Source organism: Oncorhynchus mykiss, chromosome 17, assembly GCF_057628025.1.
Source record: "Oncorhynchus mykiss isolate SJ-2025 chromosome 17, ASM5762802v1, whole genome shotgun sequence".
Classification (NCBI taxonomy): Eukaryota; Metazoa; Chordata; class Actinopteri; order Salmoniformes; family Salmonidae; genus Oncorhynchus; species Oncorhynchus mykiss.
The window spans coordinates 28936234-28956618 of NC_143038.1; the positions used below are offsets into that span (position 1 = coordinate 28936234).

General features: G+C 40.4%; 1 protein-coding gene, 1 long non-coding RNA gene and 1 other non-coding gene across 12 annotated transcripts in view; 1 reads left to right on the forward strand and 2 right to left on the reverse strand.

Annotated features, from left to right (window-relative positions):
• Positions 1-847: 847 nt before the first annotated feature.
• On the reverse strand, positions 848-4238 carry LOC110493952 (uncharacterized). The gene is made up of 4 exons (XR_002469220.3): positions 3304-4238; positions 2891-2987; positions 2534-2753; positions 848-2080 (listed from the first exon to the last, which is right to left on the reverse strand). It is a non-coding gene; the product is annotated as an uncharacterized LOC110493952 (long non-coding RNA).
• Positions 4239-13648: 9410 nt separating this feature from the next.
• trnaq-uug (transfer RNA glutamine (anticodon UUG)) lies at positions 13649-13720 on the forward strand. The gene has a single exon. It is a non-coding gene; the product is annotated as a tRNA-Gln (tRNA).
• Positions 13721-15975: 2255 nt separating this feature from the next.
• LOC110493953 (tensin-2) overlaps positions 15976-20385 on the reverse strand; it is an 81746-nt gene continuing 77336 nt past the window's right edge. For 5 of the 10 annotated variants that reach the window (XM_036949970.2, XM_036949975.2, XM_036949971.2 and 2 more), the window contains 3 exons: positions 18874-18942; positions 18241-18267; positions 15976-17828 (listed from right to left, as the gene is read on the reverse strand). In XM_036949970.2, coding sequence (XP_036805865.2) covers positions 17681-17828; positions 18241-18267; positions 18874-18942 — 244 coding nt within the window. In that variant the 3' untranslated portion in view covers positions 15976-17680. The remainder of the gene's footprint in view (positions 17829-18240; positions 18268-18873; positions 18943-20385) is intronic. The other 5 variants (XM_036949972.2, XM_090205176.1, XM_090205175.1 and 2 more) reach the window with 1 other exon arrangement.

Sequence of the window (20385 nt, forward strand, 5' to 3'; positions counted from 1 at the left end):
TCTTCATGTGTACATATAATTAATTTCATTACATATTAACATTATCGATTGCATAATTGGCCTATGAGGATCCGTAGGGCCATGATCATTGATAATTCACATTACACAATATGTTTGAAGCGTGCGCTCCAAGCCGCGCTCCGCGGTAATGACTATAAGCAATAACTGATGGCCCACTCCCCCGATCGCCACAGATATTTCAGATGAAAGGTAACAGAGTCGGTGGATTCATGGACGCACAAAACTTCTTGATCAGACGGAGTTAAGGAAGAGAAAGCAGCGAGATCAGGCTCTGACAATTTCCTCCTTTTATGGAGTTGAGATCTGTCGGACATTTCCACCTGACCTAATTAAAGCGCCCCTGGCCCAGCTGAGTAAATGGCAATGAATTAAGGGATTATTCCACCAACTCCATGGGCCTTTTCTACAGTAGGCCTTATAGTTCTGTAGGAGCACAAAGACCAACTGAGTAATATATCCTCATAATACATGAGATGAAATCAGTTCATCGATAAATATCTCAAATAATGTCTTCTTGTCACAGAACTGTCGGTTCTTACCTGCAAGAATGAGATCCCTTCTGCTTTCAGCTCCTCTACAGCTCTGATTGTGTCTGAAGGGAGCAGTATACTTCAGTCTTGTTTAGCCAGGTGTGCTTTCAAATCTCATATTGATGCAGTTGTATCTTTCTATTAGGAGTTGCTATCTTGTAGTCATAAAAAAAAAGGTTAGAATAACTTTGATTCCTATATCGTATCCAATGTCGAACACAGCAGGTAAATTACACCTGCAGCTAATACAAGCTGAATTCTACAGTGTGAGAGCCTTTACCCAGGACAGAATTCACAGTTCTACAAAGCATGTACAAAGAATGTATTTGGTTGAATCATGTAATAGGGAATGACAGTTACAGTATGGCTTTGTGTTTCCATGCAATTGGTCATATACTTAAGGCAAGAAGAGCAAATAATTAACAAATCAATCTTATATAATACAAATAAGAAACATGATTATACTCGACTACATTTGGACTAGGTGTCAGTTTTACTCTCGTGCTTTATCAACAGTTTAAGCATTAAGTTCAAATCAGTCAAGTCTTTATAATATCAGTAGGTGCTCGATTTAAAGGCGCAAAGTGCAGAAATGTCCTGGTTGCCAAAATTCTAATATTTCGCCTAATTTCAGTTTATGTGACAAAACAAGCAATGTACAGTGTAGAGAATAATTGTACCATCTCAACCGCTGTGAAACATCTTTTCATAACCAAAAAGATTGTCTTTTCAGCTGTTTGAAGCTGGTGTACAAGACCGAAAGTAAAAGATACAAAAACAAAACTTAGGAACGGGAAGCATAGAAGTAGCGCACAAAGAACAGCTCTTCCGCTTCTTAGACTTTCTTTCAATGAGAATTGCAGATCTAACACTTACCATTCTATGTGAAGTTGGTCAGGTCGCCCAATAGGTTACATATTTCACCTTCAAAGTTGTGATATGAGACATTATAACTTCCTTATCAGCTCTAACTGTGCTGTTCCTAGACAAGAGGCCTATCAGCTCTAACTATGTTGTTCCACTGTTACAGAGGCCATGGCAAGGTCTTTAGAGGCTGGTGTTCACATCGATTACCAAGGCAGGGAAAAACTCTCTCAGCGAAAGTGTGTGTGAATGTGTGTAGGTGTGAGTTATTTAAAGGGTCATGGAATGACAGCTTTCCTCTTTCACCAGTCCAGCTGCACTGGATCCTCTGGGGTCTCTGGCCCAACGTGAAGGGAATGGTTGAATTTGGTAGGGAATATGACCTGATTTATAATTTAGACCCCAGAGTCCACTGCGTATTCCTCCCTTCCTCCGGACAGTCTCTGTAACCACACCCAGGGTCCAGTCTACACTGTTCCCAACATCAACATCCCAGATGTGTGTCCCTGAGTTAAAGCCGTCAGAGCCCAGGACCATTCTATTGTTATCAAACCTCTCTGGGTTGTCAGGATGCTTCTGCATCCCATCACCAAGTCTCAAAGTGGTCAGATCATCAGACAAGATGAGAGATGGGTGGGCAGTCTTGGGATCCAGAGTCACGGCAGCTAAACAAAGAGAACAGAGATTGTGTATGGGGATTTGCAAACTGCACACTTGGGGCTTAGACCAGGGCAGTCCTCATGCCTCCTTGCAGCATGCCTAAGGCACGTTCACACTGATGAGCAGGGACCCTGGGCATCTTTCTTTCTGTGTTTTTCAGAGTCAGCAGAAAGGCCTCTTTAATGTCTTACGTTTTCATAACTGTGACCTTAATTGCCTACCGTCTGTAAGCTGTTAGTGTCTTAACGACCGTTCCACAGGTGCATGTTCATTAATTGTTTATGGTTCATTGAACAAGGGGAAACAGTGTTTAAACCCTTTACAATGAAGATCTGTTTATTTATTTGGATTTGTACGAATAATCTTTGAAAGACAGGGTCCTGAAAAGGGACGTTTCTTTTTTTGCTAAGTTTATATCTCAAATCATTTCTGCTTATTATTGAGTTATTGGTTTTTACCTGAAGGAATGAGATATCTTCTGCTTTCAGCTCCTCCTCTATTGCTTTGATTGTGTCTGAAAGTGATGATAACCCTCCGATCATCTCATCAATCTTCTTCTTCATCAATTGACTCTTCTTCCTTCAGAGTAGCTAACCTGGCCTCCTCGTCCTCTCGAAGCAACTGGTGTATCTTCTCAAACTCCCCTTTAATCTGCCTTTCTGTGTCCTCTGCTTGTAGCTGCAGACAGCGGGAGGAATATGTGAAATGCTGTTATTACCACAGCAATTCTCACAATTGATCCTCAAATGCACAAAGCCATTCAGCTACAGTTAAATTGCACTGTGGCATTAGACAACATAAGTCAACATTCTCACCTTTAATATGGGTTACTGTTTGATGGCAGGCTAGTTTCACTTTATGGAAGATCTCAAACTTCTTCTGTAAGGGCTTCAATAAAGTCTTGAGTTCCTCCTAGAATATGAAAATTGACACTGCAATGAAGACGGTCAACCTGCTATTATTACTTTGTATGAATCGGATTACTGATTATTAGTGTGTAGTTACTTTCAACAGCATTAAAAGTCACATAAGAGCTTAGAACAGACGTGCAATATACACCTACAGGAGTGGGGAATGAAACACTCACCAATTCTACAATGCAAACATGCTGTCCATAAGGACACCAGAGTTTGTAGGTATGATGAGAAAGTAAACACTAACATTGCTTTTCTTCTGGTGTAAAATGTCAGCAAAATTATGTTGTGGTAATGTTATTATAAGCCCCTACCTTCAAATCCTGTGCAGCTTCATCCATGGGACAGAAATTGTGGTTGGCATGTTTTTTTAGAAGTATGACACACAAAACACACTGGTTGTTTATCATTCAGACGGAAGAGTTTGAGTTTCTCGTGGTGCAGAAAGCAGAGCCCCTCAGGCCCTGCTGAATCTCTCCGATTCTTCTCCTCTAAGAAGGCCTCACACAGTTCCTTTAAAATTAGGTTATGAGGAGGTTCTTCATTTGAGGATATTCTGCTGCAAATTGGACATTCCAGAGAATCATTTTGTTTCCAGAATGCACTGAGACAGACTTTACAAAAGCTGTGGCTACATGACAGGATTACAGGATCCTGGAAGATTACTGCACACTGGACAGGAGAAATCCTTTTCTTGGAGAGAATGTTTGGAAGCCATTTTCTTTAAGAAATCGCTGTCACGATCTTCTGTCATGGCTTCTGAAGGGAGCAGCATACTTCAGTTGTGTTTGGTCAGATGTGCTTTCAAAATCTGAGGATGCAGTTTCCTCCTGCTCTTCGGAGCTGCGATCTTGCAGTTGTAGAAAGTTAGAACAAGTTTGAGTCCTATATTTTATCCAATGTCGAACACAGCAGGTAAATTACACCTGTAGCTGATACAAGCAGAATACTAGTGTGATGGACTTTACCCAGGACAGAGTTATAAAAAAATCCAGTCTCTCACTCACTCACTCTCCCACACACACACAAAGGAGTGTTATCAAGTTCCATATTAGCCAGTGAGCTGGTCTTCTGTCTCCTGTTCAACCCCTTATGTATTTATACAAGGGCCAACAGCTTTTTCCCCCCCAAATCCCAGCTTTAAAAAATATTTTCATACTGACCATATAAAAAGAAGCACTGTGTATTTATTTAATAAATATTCCTCTTTGGTTGAGCATTAAAATGATTATTGGTGACCCTGGCCCTTGACTCTCTATCGCCCTCTGCAGGCTGTAACCACTTACCTACAACACCAGGATAAACTGGAAAAGTTTGTCGCCTATAGTGAGATTGATTGTCTATTTGAAAAATGTAAAAGTAAATGCTACAGCCCACCTTTAGTGGTTTCATGTGACAGAGATGAAAATATTGACTTGAAATTTAGAGGAGAAATGTAATATTACTATTATGCCTTTGGCTACTGGACAATGAAAGGAAGTGGAATCGCAATAGAACATGAGAGAAATGTTGGTTTCAATGGCATATGAGGAAGTCTTTATAAAATAAATATGGTCAGATTTTTCTGAGGTAACGTTGAAACAAAGAAAGACTTGGCTCATAAAATGAAAAAAACAAACAACATCCAGGTAAAAAATAAAATAAAACAATGTTTGTTTACATGCTGACTGCCTCTGCTCAGATTGCAAGGTGTGTGATGTTAATGTTAATTATCCTACATTATATCTGTGAAACATGACTGGCGTTTGGCCTATATGTATATATATATATAATTAAACGTCTCATTAAAGTTTGGCTACATTTTCTATCGCCTCTCATGTCAGCATCGGTGTGGTATGGACATGAAAGGCTGTAGCTAATATACATAGTCTAGCACTTACACTTTGATATGTATGCTAATTATTTATATACATTTACATCGCTTGTGTTTTTCTAAACAGAATAGCTTGTGTTTTTTGGTTTTCTAATCAATTTAATTGTGTATTTTGATTAATGGCCTTGGTGCCCTGGCAGATGATCTTGGTGCCCTGGCAGATGATCTTGGTGCCCTGGCAGATTGGGCACCACTTGAAGGCTAAATGTCTGTGCCCTTAAAATCACGAAATTCCAGTGCTGCCTGGAACATATCCCATTCTGTACATATCCCATTCTGTACAAATCCCATTCTGTACAAATCCCATTCTGTACATAACCCATTCTGTACATATCCCATTCTGTACATATCCCATTCTGTACATATCCCATTCTTTACATACCCCATTCTGTACATATCCCATTCTGTACATATCCCATTCTGTACATATCCCATTCTGTACATATCCCATTCTGTACATACCCCATTCTGTACATACCCCATTCTGTACATATCCCATTCTGTACATATCCCATTCTGTACATATCCCATTCTGTACATATCCCATTCTGTACATATCCCATTCTGTACATACCCCATTCTGTACATACCCCATTCTGTACATACCCCATTCTGTATATACCCCATTCTGTACATATCCCATTCTGTACATATCCCATTCTGTACATACCCCATTCTGTACATACCCCATTCTGTACATACCCCATTCTGTACATACCCCATTCTGTACTTCATCGGACTACTTCCATTCTGAGTGATTCACTGGTACTTACTGTTTGAGCTTTTGTTTGTAATCAGGAAGCAGGAGGATAGAGTCTTGGTCTGATTTGCCGAAGGGAGGTCGAGGGAGGACCTTGTATGTGTTTCTGTGGGAAGAACAAAAGTGGTCCATAGTTTTGGCGCCCCTTGTGGCACATGGAGACATGTTGGTAGAAGTTAGGTAGAACGGATCTTAGTCTTTCCTCGTTAAAATTTCTGCTGCCCACAAGAAACGCCACCTCTGGGTGTGCGGTTTCTTGTTTGTTTATGGGCCCATGCAGTTCATTTAATGACAGGTGGTGTTTGCTTTTTGTGGGATGTAGACAGCAGTGATAATTACGGATGATATCGATCTTGGTAGATAAAAAGTTCTGCAGTTTACCATGAGGTACTCTATGTCAAGTGAGAAAAAGCTTGAGATTTCCTTCTCACTGGAAGCCGCGCACCAGTTATTGTAAACAAAGAGGCACACCTCTCCCCCTTTGGACTTGCCCAAAGCCACCATCTGATCATGATGCTGCATGGAGAAACCACTGAGTTGTATATCCATAGATTCAGTCAGTTAAGACTCTGTAAAGCACAGAATATTGCAGCTTTCAAGCCTTTTTAATAGGAGACTCCCGAATGAAGCTCATCCATCTTATTCTCGAGTGACTGGACATTTGCCAATTAAACGTAGGGGAGTGCCGTTCGATTTTCTCCATCTCAGTCTCACCAGGATGCCAGCATGCCTTCTGCATCTATGCCTACGGCGCTTAGGTATCCCAAACAATTGGGTAAGATCCGGTGTAAGTTTGTACTTCAGGAAGATCACCGGATGGACCACCGCCAGGTAGCGCTCGACAGATACAGGACTGGAACACGTGCCGGCCAGTGTAGATGAGACGTGATGAAAACTTAGTCATGTATCGAAGAACATGTCCCAGAACATATTGGTCCAGATAGTACAAGGCTGTACAGAGGCAGTAGAGGATTTCAGACACGCACAGATTGAGAGCGGAGAAGTTCTGAGGCCCCAAGGCCTTCCCCTCCTGTCACTACCGGCCAAAGGAAATAGACATTGTTTGGGACACTTAGAATGATGTTGGTTACTGCAGGCACAAGGTAGAGCAATGTGATTCATGCAAAAGCAGGATCCAAAGGGACAGGTGGAAGCAGTAGTGAAGTTATTTGCTTTGGATGTATTAATTTCCTTGATATGTCTGTGGTTTCAGTGGACACTGCAAAAAGAGACAAAATAAAAATAATAGTCAGGATTTTCCGTTGTAGAGGGAGCAGTTTCGGTACCGGATGACCAAAAAACGAAATAGAAAATGTTCAATTAATTTCCCAAAGTGACTGAATCAGGCTGGAATTGACATCAACCCTTCAAAGCATACAAAAGAGACCATAATGTTTGAAATCCCAAAATTGGACGTTTGTAAAATGCAAAGTATTCAGGCTAAAAGAACACTTCACTACATCTGATGGTTGATAACAAATGTTACAATTGCCTAACTTATAAAAAGCCATACCTTGGTTGAAGGAGTTCTGTCTGCATTCATGGGGTGGATGTTGTGTGTCAGTCTGAAGAATCAGTGCTTGATGAATCTAAACTTCCATAAACAAATTTTGCAAACAAATACAGCCTCTCATCTGGAGCACGGTATGCTCATGTAGAGGAAAATCAGCACTCATTGTTCCATCCCTGGTTAAAGGGAGCGGGTTATTTTTGCTCTTGGAAGGAACACGACAGTGTATAGGAGTGCATCATGAATAAGACGGTTTATTTTAATATTGAAAGAGGAGAAGACATGGCTGTTTCCAGAGATCTCTCCATCTGCCTGGTCAAAGGATGGTATTATTACACAGGCCATCCACCAACGAGGACCATCAATTGAGATGTTATTAACCAATGAGGAGGATGGATTATGTGATCGTGCACTGAACAAGTGCACGCACCTTTAAACAAAGGCATTGTGTGCATAATAACATTATGCTGTCTATTCTCATACACAACATTCATGACAACTCATCAGTCCATTATTACATTTTACATTCTGTTCACACTCAGGTTGTACATTGTCTAGCTAAGGATTCTCCAACCCTGTTCCTGGAGAGCCACTGTCCTGTTGATTTTCACTCCAACCCTAATCTAGCGCACCTGATTCTAATAAATAGCTTGTTGATGAACTGAATCAGGTTAGTTACAACTGGGGTTGGAGCAAAAACCTATAGGAGGGTAGTTCTCCAGGAACAGGGATGGAGAACCCTGGTCTAGCTCATCATGTTCTTAATAAATAGATTGCCAAGATACGTTGTAAGTAAACAAAAGTCTATGAGCTAAATTATGTTGAAAATATACAAGGATAGAACAGCGGCCTCTGGTAAGACTAAGGGTGACGGTCTATGTATATTTGTAAACAACAGCTGGTGCACGAAATCTAAGGAAGTCTCAAGGTTTTGCTCGCCTGAGGTAGAGTATCTCATGATAAGCTGTAGACCACACTATTTACCAAGAGAGTTTTCATCTGTATTAGCTGGTGGTGATATGTAGCTGTCTACATACCATCAAAAAACGATGCTGGTACTAAGACCACATTCAATAAGCTGCATAGGGCCATAAGTAAACAGGAAAATGCTCACCCAGAGGCGGCGCTCCTAGTGGCCGGGGACTTTAATGCAGGAAAACTGAAATAAGTTTTACCTAATTTCTGACACGGACAAAGCTCTCCCTCGCCCTCCATTTGGCAAATCTGGCCATAATTCTATCCTCCTTTATTCCAGTTTACAAGTAAAAACTAAAGCAGGAAGCACCAGTGACTCAGTCAGTAAAAAAGTGGTCAGATGAAGCAGATGCTAAACTACAGGACTGTTTTGCTAGCACAGACTGGAATATGTTCCGGGATTCTTCTGATGGCGTTGAGGAGTACACCACATCAGTCACTGGCTTCATCAATAAGTGCATCAATGACGTTGTTCCCACAGTGACAGTACGTACATACCCCAACCAGAAGCCATGGATTAAAGGCAAAATCTACAATGAGCTAAAAGGTAGAGATTCTAACCCGCTATGCCCTCCGATGAACCATCAAACAGGCAATGCATCAATACAGGACTAAGATTGAATCGTACTACACTGGCTCCGACACTTGTCGGATGTGGCAGAGCTTGCAAACTATTACAGACTACAAAGGGAAACAGCCGTGAGCTGCCCAGTGACACAAGCCTACCACACTAGCTAAATTACTTCTATGGTCGCTTTGAGACAAGCAACAATGAAGCATGCATGAGAGCACCAGCTGTTCCGGACAACTGTGTGATCACGCACTCCGCAGCCGATGTGAGTAAGGCCTTTGAACAAGTCAACATTCACAAGGCTGCAGGGTCAGTTGGATTACCAGGACGTGCACTCCGAGCTTGCGCTGACCAACAAGCAAGTGTCTTCACTGACATTTTCAACCTCTCCCTGTCTGAGTCTGTAATACCAACATGTTTCAAGCAGACAACCATAGTCCCTGTGCCCAAGAACACTAAGGTAACCTGCCTAAATGACTACCGACCCATAGCACTCACGTCTGTAGCCATGAAGTGCTTCGCGGACATCAACGTCTTGGACTTTCTGACGGGTTGCCCCTAGGTGGTGAGGGTTGGAAACATCATCACCACCCAGCTGATCCTCCACACTGGGGGGTCCCACAAGGGTGCATTCTCAGCCCCTTCCTGTACTCCCTGTTCACCCATGACTGCGTGGCCATGCACACCTCCAACTCAATCATGAAGTTTGCAGACGACACTACAGTGGTAGTCTTGATTACCAACAACGACGAGACGGCCAACAGGGAGGTGGTGAGGGCCCTCGGAGTGTGGTGTCAGGAAAACAACCTCAAACACCCCCCTATCCCCATTGACGGTATAGTACTAGAGAAGGTGGAAAGTTTTAAATTCCTCAGCGTACACATCACAGACAAACTAAAATGGTCCACCCACACAGACAGCGTGGTGAAGAAGGTGCAATAGCGCCTCTTCAACCTCAGGAGGCTGAAGAAATTTGGCTTGTCGCCTATAACACTTAAACTTTTACAGATGCACAATCGAGAGCATCCAGTCGGGCTATATCACCGCCTGGTACGGCAACTGCTCCGCCCACAACCGCAAGGCTCTCCAGAGGGTAGTGCGGTCTACACAATGCAGCACCAGAGGCAAACTACCTGCCCTCTTGGACACCTACAGCACCCGATGTCACAGGAAGGCCAAAAAGATCATCAAGGACAACAACCACCCGAGCCACTGCCTGTTCACCCTGCTATCATCCAGAAGGCGAGGTCAGTACAGGTGCATCAAAGCTGGGACCAAGAGACTCAAAAAAAAGCTTATATCTCAAAGCCATCAGACTGTTAAACAGCCACCACTAACATTGAGTGGCTGCTGCCAACATACAGACTCAAATCTCTGGCCACATTAATAAATGTAATAAACTGATTTAATAAAAGGTATAACTAGTCAATTTAAATAATGCCACTTTAATAATGTCCACATATCCTACATTACTCATCTAATTTGTATTTACTGTATTCTATACCATCTACTGCATCTTGCCTATGCCGCACGTTCGTCGCTCATCCATATATTTATATGCACATATTCTTATTCCTCCCTTTACATTTGTGTGTATAATGTAGTCGTTGTGAATTTGTTAGATTACTTGTTAGATATTACTGCACTGTCGGAACTAGAAGCACAAGCATTGCTACACTCGCCATAACATCTACTAATCATGTGTGTGTGACAAATAAAATTTGATTTGATTTGAAATATTTGGCATGGGTCCTCAGATTCTCAAAGGTTTCTACAGCTCCACCATCGAGAGCATCCTGACTGGTTGCATCACTTCCTGGTATTGCAACTGCTCGGCCTCCGACCGTAAGGCACTACAGAGGGTTGTGTGTACAGCCCAGTACATCACTGGGGCCAACCTTTCTGTCATCCAGAATCTCTATACCAGGCGGTGTCAGAGGAAGGCCCTAAAAATGGTCAAAGACTCCAGCCACCCTAGTCATAGACTGTTCTCTCTGCTACTGCACAGCATACAGTACCAGAACGCCAAGTCTAGGTCCAAGAGACTTCTATACAGCTTCTAACCCCAAGTCATAAGACTCCTGAACATCTAATCACATGGCTACCCAGACTATTTCCATTGTCCCGCTCCCTTTTTACACTGCTGCTACTCTCTGTTTGTTATCTATGAATAGTCACTTCAATAACTCTACCTACATATACATATTACTTCAATTATCTCGACAAACTGGTGCCCCCGCACATTGACTCTGTACCAGTACCCCCTGTATATAGCCTCGCTATTGTTATTTTACTGTTGCTCTTTAATTATTAGTTGAAATTATTTTTAAATTTTTTAAAGATATTTGTATTTATTTTTTTATGTATTTTTCTTCACACCTTGTTGTTTAAGGGCTTGTAAGCATTTACCTGTTGTATTCAACGCATTTGACACATTTTTATTTGATTTGAAATCAAAGATATTCAGTGCCTGTCCGACAATGCAAATAGTCTGAGTAGATGTTCTTGGGGTCTTATAGCTTGGGGGTAGAAGATGTTGAATAAACACCAAGAGGTCAACTAAAAGGTTTCAGCATTCTATACATCATTTTGTAAACAAATACAGGCACAATCTGGCATATGGCCCAAATTACATAATTAGAGTACATTAAGCTTTTAAGCTCTTTTCACACTCAGGTTGTACAATGTATTTGACACAACAAGATACATCTGATATTTGTCTGCACAAACATGTTCAACTGATGCAACTGATGTTTATTGTCAGTTAGAAAAACAATCTGTTAAAGTATCGAAAGAAGGCAACATCGTAAGGAAGAAATACTTTTTTTCCCCACACACGACTGTATACAAAGGTGTTTAGCAGACAACTTTACTCTGCTCACTGATTGGACATTGCATAGTCAGTTGAAAAAAATATTGATTTCTATCTCGTACTATGCAATGCAACTGAGATCCAGGCAATTTTTTGGGGTTGACATACAAATCAACTCAGAAAGAACTTTGTTGCGAGTAACTGAAAGTTTAAGGGCTCCTTCAATGTAGCCTTGAGTTCCTCCATGGAATGAAACATGACACTTACATTTGAGGAAAGTCTCTCTATTCCTGCTTTTATTACTTTTGATATTTATACTGCTGTAAAATGTATAAGTTTCAGCAAAATTAGGTCGTAGTCATAGATTTATTACCGGTATGTCTTATAAGAGTGGGCTTTGCTTATACCTTATAATCCTGTGCAGCTTCATCTATGGGACAGAACTTGTGGTTTGCATGTTTTTTGTTGTTGTTTGACAACTCACAGGCTGTTTATCATTTGGACAGTACAGTTTGAGTTTTACTCTGTGTAGAATACAGAGCACCCCAGACCTGCTGAAGCTCTCTGACTCCTCCCGTGAAAAAGCCTCACACAGTTTCTTTAAAATCAGATTACAAGGAGGTTGTCCTGTTGAGGATCTTCTAGAAATGGGACTGTCCAGAATTCATTGAGACAGGCTTTACAGAAGCTATGGCTACCTGACAGGTGGTCAGGATCCCTTAAGATGTCACAGCACACAGGACAGGATAAATCCTTTTCTTGGAGATAATGTTTGGAAGACATAAAAAAAAAACAATCCTATTCACAATCCTCTGTAATGGCCTCTGAAGTGAGGAGAAATGCCTAACATTAGGCTACTTCACGTTTGTTTAGTCAGACGTGCTTTCAAATCTCAGTATTGATGCCATTTCCTCCTACTCTTCGGGGGTTGATTTCTTGTAGTCGTTGGAGTACGTTTGAGACCTGTATCGTATTCTATGTCGAACATAGATAGCAGGTAAATTACACCTGTAGCTGATACAAGATTAATGTTAGTGTGAGCCGGGGGACTTTATCCTGGAAAGTTGTCACGAGTTCACATGAGTCAGTCACATGAATTGTTAAGTATTTTATGTCTTGATAATGACGTATCACTGGCCAGAACCCTCCCCCAACTCTCTCTCACACACACACACACACATAAAGCACATACACATATTATGGGATTTTACAGTCAGAACATACATTTCTGTCAATGGGAAAGGATGCAATTTGTTTTGTTTGGAATGTTCACAAGTCCCAACAAGTATTTTTATTCACAATTCCCAGCTTTAACAAATCCATAAATACTGCCCATATAAAATATAAGTAGTTTGTAGGCCTAATTAGACCCAAAGATGTATTATTTACTGAATATTCCTCTGGTTGAGCATTATATTACTGGTGACCCAGGCTAACCCTGGGCCGTAACTCTCTAGCCCCCTCTACAGACTATTTACAATTTAAGCCGCAATATTATAGCCAGGGCTAAGAAAGCAGTGCCATCATGTGCATGCAGCAAAACCACACTTACAGCAGAGCTAGCTAGCTAAGCTAATGGGACGAAAAGGACGGCGATTAGAACGTTTTGCCTGCTATAGTATGTCATGCAGAATCCGAGATTCGTCTTCTACATTTAGGGACCTGCTTGTGGGATTGCCTTTTTTGGTTACATTTAGCTAACAGCCAGCATAAATATGCTAGCGTTAGCTGGCTAGCTAATAGCTAGCTAGTGACTTTTGCTAGTTAGGACGAATATCAACACCCTCAGCTAGCTGTTGAAAGCAGAAGCGAAAACGACAAATACATGCCTATTATCGGATGTATTATTTGTTAGCAAGCTACGTAGGAAAGCACTTCGGGAAAAGCTAGCTGCCATGCTTCTCTAATATATGCAGTACGCTAGCTGTTCAACTAAGCTAGCTGATTAATTAGCTTGTTTGGTAGCAATGTCTTTATTTTGCCTAGCATTTCGGCATGCATGTTTTTGCAATTCCACGTTTAATATGTCTGTTGGCAAAATTGCTACTGAATTGCATTACCGACGCACGAGTAGCTAATAACAACATATTGTAAAGAGTTTGACGGCACGTGCATGTACCGGATAAGAACCCAGGTTTTAGCTATTTCTCATGCGAGTGGTCCTATGGTGTAATGGTTAGCACTCTGGACTTTGAATCCAGCGATCCGAGTTCAAATCTCGGTAGGACCTCGTCATTTTGATTGAAAATATCCTAACAGTTACACAAATATTATGGACAGTGAAATTACTGATAGATATCTCAGATGTGGATTTGTTGTCTCCTGTCAAAATTTAAATCTGTACTAGGGCCCCCAAGTTTTCTAAGCAAAAAAAATAGAAAAACTACTTTTTTAAATCATTTGTATTTTCATTGTTGGACGTAAGACTGTAAAAAAGGCAATCTGCTCCAATTGATTTTATTTTAATAAATCTTCTAAAGTATTCCCAAACATAATAGACGTGATCGTATACAAACGTAAACAAGGTTTGAAATTATGTTTTAGTCAAGCATATTTTGGGTTTGCGGTCAAATTTGCAGTCTCCAAATTATTTGTTATTATATTCCAGCCCCCGTCCATCCCCTCAAGAAAAAATAGGCCCGCAGCTGAATCTAGTTGATGATCCCTGCCATAGATACAGTGCCTTCAGAAAGTATTCATACCCCTTGATTTATTCCACATTTTGTGTTACAGCCTGGATTAAATGTATATTTTTTCCTCACCCATCAACACACAATACCCCATAATGATTAAAGTAAAAAAGCATGTTTTAAGAAATCTTAAATACAGAAGTATCTATTTTAAGTAGATGTTCACACCCCAAGTCAATACATGTTAGAATCATCTTTGGCAGCAATTACAGCTGTGAGTTTCTGGGTAAGTCTAAGAAATTTGCACATCTGGATTGTACAATATTTGTACATTATAATTTTTACAATTCTAATAAGCCATTTTCAAGTCTTGCCATAGATTTTCAGGCTGATTTAAGTCAAAACTGTAACTAGGCCACTCTGGAACATGGGTAAGCAATTCCAGTGTATTTGGCCTCATTTTAAGTTATTGTCCTGCTGAAATTTGAATTTGTAACCGTGTCTGTTGGAAAGCAGACAACCACGTTTTCCTCTAGGATCTTGTCTGTGCTTAGCTCTATTCCATAGTTTTTGTAATCCTTAACTCCCTAGTCCTTCCTGATGACAAGCATACCCATAACATTGTGGCCACCACCATGCTTGAAAATATGAAAAGTGGTACTCAGTTATGTGTACCCAACAACTCTTAACTCTTTGTATTCAGGACAAAGTTCATTGCTTTGGCACATTTTTTTCCCAGTTTTACTTTAGTGCTTTATTGCAAACAGGATGCATGTGTTGGAATATTTTTATTCTGTACAGGCTTCCTTCTTTTCACTGTCATTTAGGTTAGTATTGTGGAGTAAATACAATGTTATTGATCCATCCTGTTTTTTCCTATCACAGCCATTAATCTTTGTGAATGTTTTAAAATCACCTTTGGCCTCATGGTGAATTCCCTGAGCGGTTTCCTTCCTCTCTGGCAATTGAGTGAAGACGCCTGTATCTTTGATGGGACTGGATGTATTGATACACCATCCAACTTTAAGAACCAGCTATCTGAGCAGCTTACCGATCGCTGCAGCTGTACACAGCCCATCTGTAAATAGCCCATCCAACTAAATAACTTATCCCCATATTGTTTTTTTATGTTTTTTTTTAAACTTTTTTTGCTCATTTGCACACCAGTATTTCTATTTGCACATTATCATCTGCACATCTATCACTCCAGTGTTAATTTGACAAATTGTAATTACTTCGCTACTATTGACCTATTCATTGCCTTACCTCCTTACCACATTTGCATACACTGTATACAGATTTTTCTATTGTGTTGTTGACTATACTTTTGTTTATCCCATGTGTAACTGTGTTTTTTGTTGCACTGCTTTGCTTTATCTTGGCGAGGTCGCTGCTGTAAATGAGAACTGGTTCTCAACTGGCCTACCTGATTAAATAAAGGTGAAATTATTTTTAAAAATTATGTGACTTGTTGAAAAAATCTCTACTCTTAAACTTATTTAGGCTTTCCTTAACAAAGGGGTGAATACTTATTGACAAGACGCTTTTGATTAATTCGTCAACATTTCTAAAAACATAATTCCACCTTGACATTATGGGGTATTGTGTGTAGGACAGTGACACAAAATCTTTATTGAATCCATTTGAAATTCAGGCTGTAATAAAATGTGGAAAAATTCAAAGGGTGTGAATGCTTTCTGTAGGCACTGTAAATGGTTTACCACCTCTTAACATAGCTCTAGTATGTTTTTATTGGTTCTGAAGGCCTATTAGTATTTAGGTGGATCTACTAAAATCCCTTGGAAATATCACAACATTTTTGTGAGGTAATTGCAATTAAGGCAGACAGAACACATTTTTCCCCAACCCTTTATTTACTACATTTTCAGTTTAAAATATCAATGTTTTTCTTATACTGCTTTGTTATAAACTTTATCAGAGACTGAAAATATATCATAAACTCCATATGAAAAATACAAACAATAAATCATTAATCTAAATACTGCAACGATTGTCATGTAAAACACTCGATAACAAAACAGCACAAAAAAGGTATACGGGAATCAAACCTCAATAATAAAATATTCCTTTACGAAACAAAATATGAGTGCTTGGTTGTCTATGGCTTCAGCGTTATATATGGCTATACAGTATGTTTGGTTTAATACAAAGCAAATTGCAGGTCCAGGAAATTGGATCATTAAACATGTGGCCCAAGATAATCTCTAGTTCAATCTATTCTGTCATAGTTTTCTTTTATCTTGCTGTAGGATGTTCAGCTACGACTCATCTTACAGTTGACTGCAAGGTTCACTAGCAAGTTGATTTAGTTTACATACAGTATTAAATATATTTAGATGTTTGAAAAATACATTTTAGGGGGGAAAATAAGAGTATTTTCTGATTCTTAATGCAAGGCCCATATCACTTTGGACATGGTGAGCTATGCTCACATTTATTAATCGCTACATTGAAGTGCATAACGCACCATTGTTAAATAAATACATAAACATAGTGTAGGAAAGTTCTTCTATGGTTTGGAAAATATTCTTTGGGATATGGTGTGTAAATTTAAACTTTAATTTAAAAACATCAGAGTTCATCATATCAATATAGCATTTAATCAACTCTTCAAATAGCCCTCTTCATATTCCTCTCCATGGGATCACTTTCTTTTCCTCTCTTTGGCATGCCAGCCCAATGTAACCACCTCAGTACTGGCATGATAGAAAAAAACATAAAGACCATGGTCATGCTCATTAGGGCACACAAGGGAAAACATTTTAAAAAGGTTTCGTAACAGAAAATGAAAATGAGTAAGTCCAGGTTATCCTTTGTTTCAATACATAATGAACACGACCCAGGATATGTTGCCATTCCAGTTCAACTATAAATGCAATAAAAATGACTCCGATTCCATTTCTGACATTCCATTACACTCACACATTTACTATAACCAGCTTCTGTGCTGTTTTGTCCAACTCGTCAAAGAGGTTGACTATACAGAAATAACATAATACTGACCAATAAAAAGTGATCTTCCAAATCTGCTTGTGTGCAAACTGGGTAGTCATTGACATTGTACAGGCTTTTTTATAAGGCTTGCCTATTTAAAATTACACATACTTCATAGTCATACAAACATGATTAAATGAAAGGTGATGGCAAACAGTAACTGAATGGACCCCCCAAAATAATATACAGTATATAAAGCTCACCCGGTAGAGGTGGTGTTAATCGACTCACTTAACTGTAGAGGAAAAGCTTAACTCTGTATAACCTCAAAATATATACTCTAACATACCGTCTTGATGGACATGATTCATGTCCAATCCTGTTCCTCTCCTGGACCAGTGGACAGCTATCTTCAATCATGAACACACACAAACACACACCAATTTGCAGACCCATACCCACCACTTTGTACACACATTCACCAATTTGTACACACAAACACCGACAAATTTGCAGAAACACATACCCAACCATTATCGCCCACCAGTTTACACACTGGGACCCACACACTGTTATCCCCTGTTGTGGCTCTGAGGGGCCCTAGCTCATCTGCGTTGCTGCTGGGGCCCCAGCATGACCTTGTTGATAAAGTTGACGATGGCCACAGCTGGCTGCTCCGGGTCCATCTCAGCGAACAGGTGACACACGTTCTCGGATGCGCTGCCCGTCCGCCTGGCCACAAAACCAAACACCCTACAGGAGAGAGGGATGATGAGAGAGAAAGAGGGGGGGGGGGGGGGGGTGAAAGGAGGTGATGAAAGGGGACCAGAAAAAGGATGGCGTAGGAGATTAGTTCAACAGACAGGTGAATCAAAGAGAACAGGTTTTCTGGTTGTTGTTTTAAGATCTATGATGGTAGCAGAGTTCCCTTTTTCAGTGCGCTCATTGTGTTCTTCTAATGAGAATCACAGATATGAGAAGAACCGTGGCGCATCACTTGACTTTAATTCACTTTAAATGATATTTTAAGGATCATTCAATGTAAGGATCAATTTGATAAAAAGTAATATTTTCTAAAAGAGGATACTGTTTGATAAATTGCCATGCACACACACAATGCTATCCACACACACAGACAAGCAGAGAGACACACACATGCACTTACTTGCTTGACTTATCAAAATTAGTCCACCTGAAGCAGACAGACAGGCAGAGAGACAGGGACATAAAGACAAGGCTTAGATAATCACATGGATGCACGAGACAGCTAGAGCTTCTCAAATACACCAAAAAGAGCAGTCATAAAGTTACAGCTGTTGTACTTAACCAGAAAAAAAGTATACTATAGTTGCACATTGCACAAACAGGTTTATACTGTACCAGTATTTAGAAACATTAATAGAAGCCTTCAAGCTGTAGCAGTCATAATAGCTCAATACAGGGTTAATACTGTTATTAACCCTACAACATTTAGCCAGGGTTGGGATCAATTAGATTTGAAATAACAATGAACGAGATGAATTGACCCCAACCCTAAACTACATTGCAACATCTGTTTACCAAATTAAGCAGTGTTTAGAAATGACAAAACACAAGGTCAACTTCGTTACATAGCTAAAGACCCTTATGGTCTGTATTTGCTCAAACACATCATTTGTTACTGTTCGTTCGGTGGTATTCACATAGAAACACGATCTATGTAACAGTGGTTGCATATAGGCATAAAGCCAGTGTCAGAACCTATCGTTCCATGTGTTGTCTAAAGGTTACTCTAACGTTTGCCTGACGTTGGGCCCACCTCTGGTCCTGAGGCTCCACGCTGCTGAAGGTCACACTGTTGATGGGGTAGTGTCTCCTGAAAAAGAGTCTGCATAGAGGAAAAGATAGGAAAGGTGGGTAAAAAGAGATGGGGGGGGGGGGGGGGGGAGAGACAGTCAGAGGATGATAGTGTGCATACCTAAACAAGAAGATTAGATTACATTAAAAATAAATATAAAGAATTTGGTTAGTTATGAGAATGTGCCAGCAATGATAAACATAAGTTATTCTGTACACTCAAAGAAATTCCATGTGACAGAAATATATCATGTAAAAGTATTTTGACACTGTTTAAAATCACTTTAAATTGTTTCAAACTTTTAAAAAGTTGGATAAGATTTGAAACACAGGAATCAAGACATCTATCTACATACGATAGCCATAGGACCTGGAATGGTGTTGGATGGAATAGTGGTCGTTTTACAGGCTCGAGACTATCTTATCAACGTGATCTGAATAACTGATACGTCAGGGAAACTCAAGGGAGGGTGTGTGTGTATGTTAATAACAAGCTGGTGCGCGATCTCTAATCTGAAGGATGTCTTGAAGCTCTGCTCTCCTGAGTTAGAATAGCTCATGATAAGCTGTAGACCATGCTATTTACCAAGAGAGTTTTCATCTATTTTTTGGAGCCGTCTATTTAACACCACAAACCGATTCTGGCACTAAGACCACACTCAACGAGCTGTATAGTGCCATATGCAAACAAGAAAATGCTCACGCAGAGGTGGTGCTCATACTGGCCGGTGATTTTAATGCAGGAAAAATGAAAAACGTTTTACCTAGTTTCTACCAGCATGCCACCTGTGCAACAAGAGGTGAAAAAACTCTAGACCACCTTCACTCCACACAAAAAGACACATACAAAGTTCTCCCTCACCCTCCATTTGGCAAATCTGACAATAAATCTATCCTCCTGATTCCTGCTCACAAGCAAAAATTCAAACAGGAAGTAACAGTGACGTGCTCAATAAGGAAGTGGTCCGATGAAGCGGATGCTAAGCTACAGGACTGTTTTTCTAGCACAGAATGGAATATGTTCCAGGATTCATCCGATGGCATTGAGGTTTGAGTTGAGTTTACCACATCAGTCACCGGCTTCATTAATAAGTGCATTGATGACGTTGTCCCCACAGTGACCATACGTACATATCCCAACTAGAAGCCATGGATTACAGGCAACATCCGCAATGAGCTAAATGCTAGAGCTGCCGCTTTCAAGGAACAGGACACTAACACGGATGCTTATAAGAAATCCCGCTATGCCTTGCGACGAACCATCAAACAGGCAAAGCGTCAATACAGGACCAAGATTGAATCCTACTACATCGGCTTTGACACTCGTCGGATGTGGCAGGGCTAGCAAACTACCAGATTACAAAGGGAAACCCAGCCATGAGTTTTCCAGTGAAGGGAGCCTACAATACGAGCCCTCCCTTCTATGCTCGTTTCCAGGCTAGCAACACTGAACCATGCATGAGAGCACCAGCTG